This window comes from Apis dorsata, unplaced genomic scaffold (genome assembly GCF_000469605.1).
Source record: "Apis dorsata unplaced genomic scaffold, Apis dorsata 1.3 scaffold_416, whole genome shotgun sequence".
NCBI lineage: Eukaryota > Metazoa > Arthropoda > Insecta > Hymenoptera > Apidae > Apis > Apis dorsata.
Genome location: NW_006263671.1, coordinates 433,989 through 435,900, shown reverse-complemented (window position 1 = coordinate 435,900; position 1,912 = coordinate 433,989). Strand labels below are relative to the sequence as shown.

Sequence of the window (1,912 nt, the reverse complement as noted above, 5' to 3'; positions counted from 1 at the left end):
TGATGTGCCGGCGGTTGCTGCTGATCGCAGCCGCGATCACGGCCTCGATCGAGGCTGGCTCCGCTAGTTACCATCCAGGAATCTCGTCAGACTATTCTGGATATCCCGGCTTCCCGATCTATCCAGGCCTGACGTCGCCCGAATCCTCGTCGGGCGCCACAGCTACAACACCGACATCGAGTCTGGAAAATGTTTGCAGGTAATTTTCCTATATTTGATACATTTAACGCGATAAGTTGAAAAGTTTTTAATTAATCTTCCCTTTTTGAAAACGGGCGGGCAATTAGTATAGAGTATCTAGGGGAGGAGAAAAGCTCTGCGATTCTATAGGAACTTTGAAACAAGGTCGGCTGGAACAGACTTTTCCCTTCCACCATTTTATATATATATATAAAAGGAAGAAAAAAGAATCTTGTATTTTTCACGAGGATAAATTGAAAAATCGTCCGCCAGCCTGTTTGCGTTCGAGATCGATATTTTCTTACCCTTATTCCCCGCTTTCCGTTCGCGGCTGTTACAAAAATAGGATTAAACGGGGATTAAAAATCGCCATTGAATTGTATATATATATATATTTGTATCAGAATGAATTTGAAAAGATATATTGTAAGTTTTATTTACATTCCATTTGCAGGCCATCCGAGTATCTATGCGGGACCGGAAACTGCGTCGCCCAGGACAAATACTGCGACGGCGAAGATGATTGCGGCGACAACACCGACGAGCCGAAATATTGCACCCGTGAGTTTATCCGTTTCCTCGAAATTTTTATCCAATTAAAATTCATATCGATGCGTGATTACGATCAAATAGGTTAAAATACACCACTTACAATAAAATATACGGATTTCCAATTTCGTGACCCCTTTCGTTGACCCAAAAGCGCATTTCACGATAAACGTGTAATTTGAATTCTTCCAATCTTCTTCAGGCCGCGAATGTAGTTGGAAAATGTATTTAACACGTTAACTGCCACGCGTGTTTCTAACGAAACTCTCCTTTAGGCCACGTGGTGCGCCACTGTAGCCAAGTATATTCCAGTACTTGTATCGATATTTTAGTAATGTCTGATGATCGCAAGAATAATATCTCGCATCATTTGTTTTCATCATTATTATTAGTAATAAAGTATTGAATAGTAGTACTGATTTATATAGTGTATTTTGGATATTTTAATTTGGATAATATGAATGCTCTTCGACTAGTAACAAATGTACTTCTTAGTTGTGAATTGTATATAAATTATTCGTGTGCTTTGTCTATTAGAAACCAGGGCTTGTTTCTCATGTCACAGCAGGTAATCATGTGAGCATATGTTCATAAACTATCTAATTGTCATATCATGAAACTTGTAATTAAAAAAATTAGAGAATTATTAGTTGCAAAATTATTGATCTGAAAATACAACAAAATCTTCAACGGAGTCAACATAATATTCGGATAAAAGATGATAAATGGACCAATCAAACGAAGGAATTAAAAAAAGACAACAACTTTTTGTCCAAATTGTTCGAATCAATCTTATATATAATGTTTTAAAATTTTACGTTCAAAATAATTTTTCTAATAAATTATTTTTTTATTATTTTTATAACAATTTAATAATTTTATTACACTCTCCAGAATATCTTTCCAAATACCTATAAATATCATTCATAAATAGTTAAATAAGCGGCAGTCAACGTGTTAATAAAGACACATTGTTGTCCATCGTTCCATTCAAAGCTCATAAACTTTCCTTAATAAATAAGTTGGAACCTCGAGCGTCTCAAATTAAATTGAAAAGAAAGGAGAGGAAGAGGGAGAGAGAAAGATATTGGAAACGATAGATGCGATCGATATTTTATTTTTGTGTGTCTGGGTTCACAGCGTGCAACAGAACATTGTACGGAGACGTCGGTCGGACCTACAG

At 36.3% G+C, this 1,912-nt stretch overlaps 1 protein-coding gene across 2 annotated transcripts in view; it reads left to right on the top strand.

Moving 5' to 3' along the window:
- LOC102671953 overlaps window positions 1-1,912 on the top strand; it is a 35,064-nt gene that overhangs the window by 26,993 nt on the left and 6,159 nt on the right. For both annotated transcript variants that reach the window (XM_031512361.1, XM_031512362.1), the window contains exons 4-6: window positions 1-199; window positions 635-741; window positions 1,870-1,912. In XM_031512361.1, coding sequence (XP_031368221.1) covers window positions 3-199; window positions 635-741; window positions 1,870-1,912 — 347 coding nt within the window. In that variant the 5' untranslated portion in view covers window positions 1-2. The remainder of the gene's footprint in view (window positions 200-634; window positions 742-1,869) is intronic.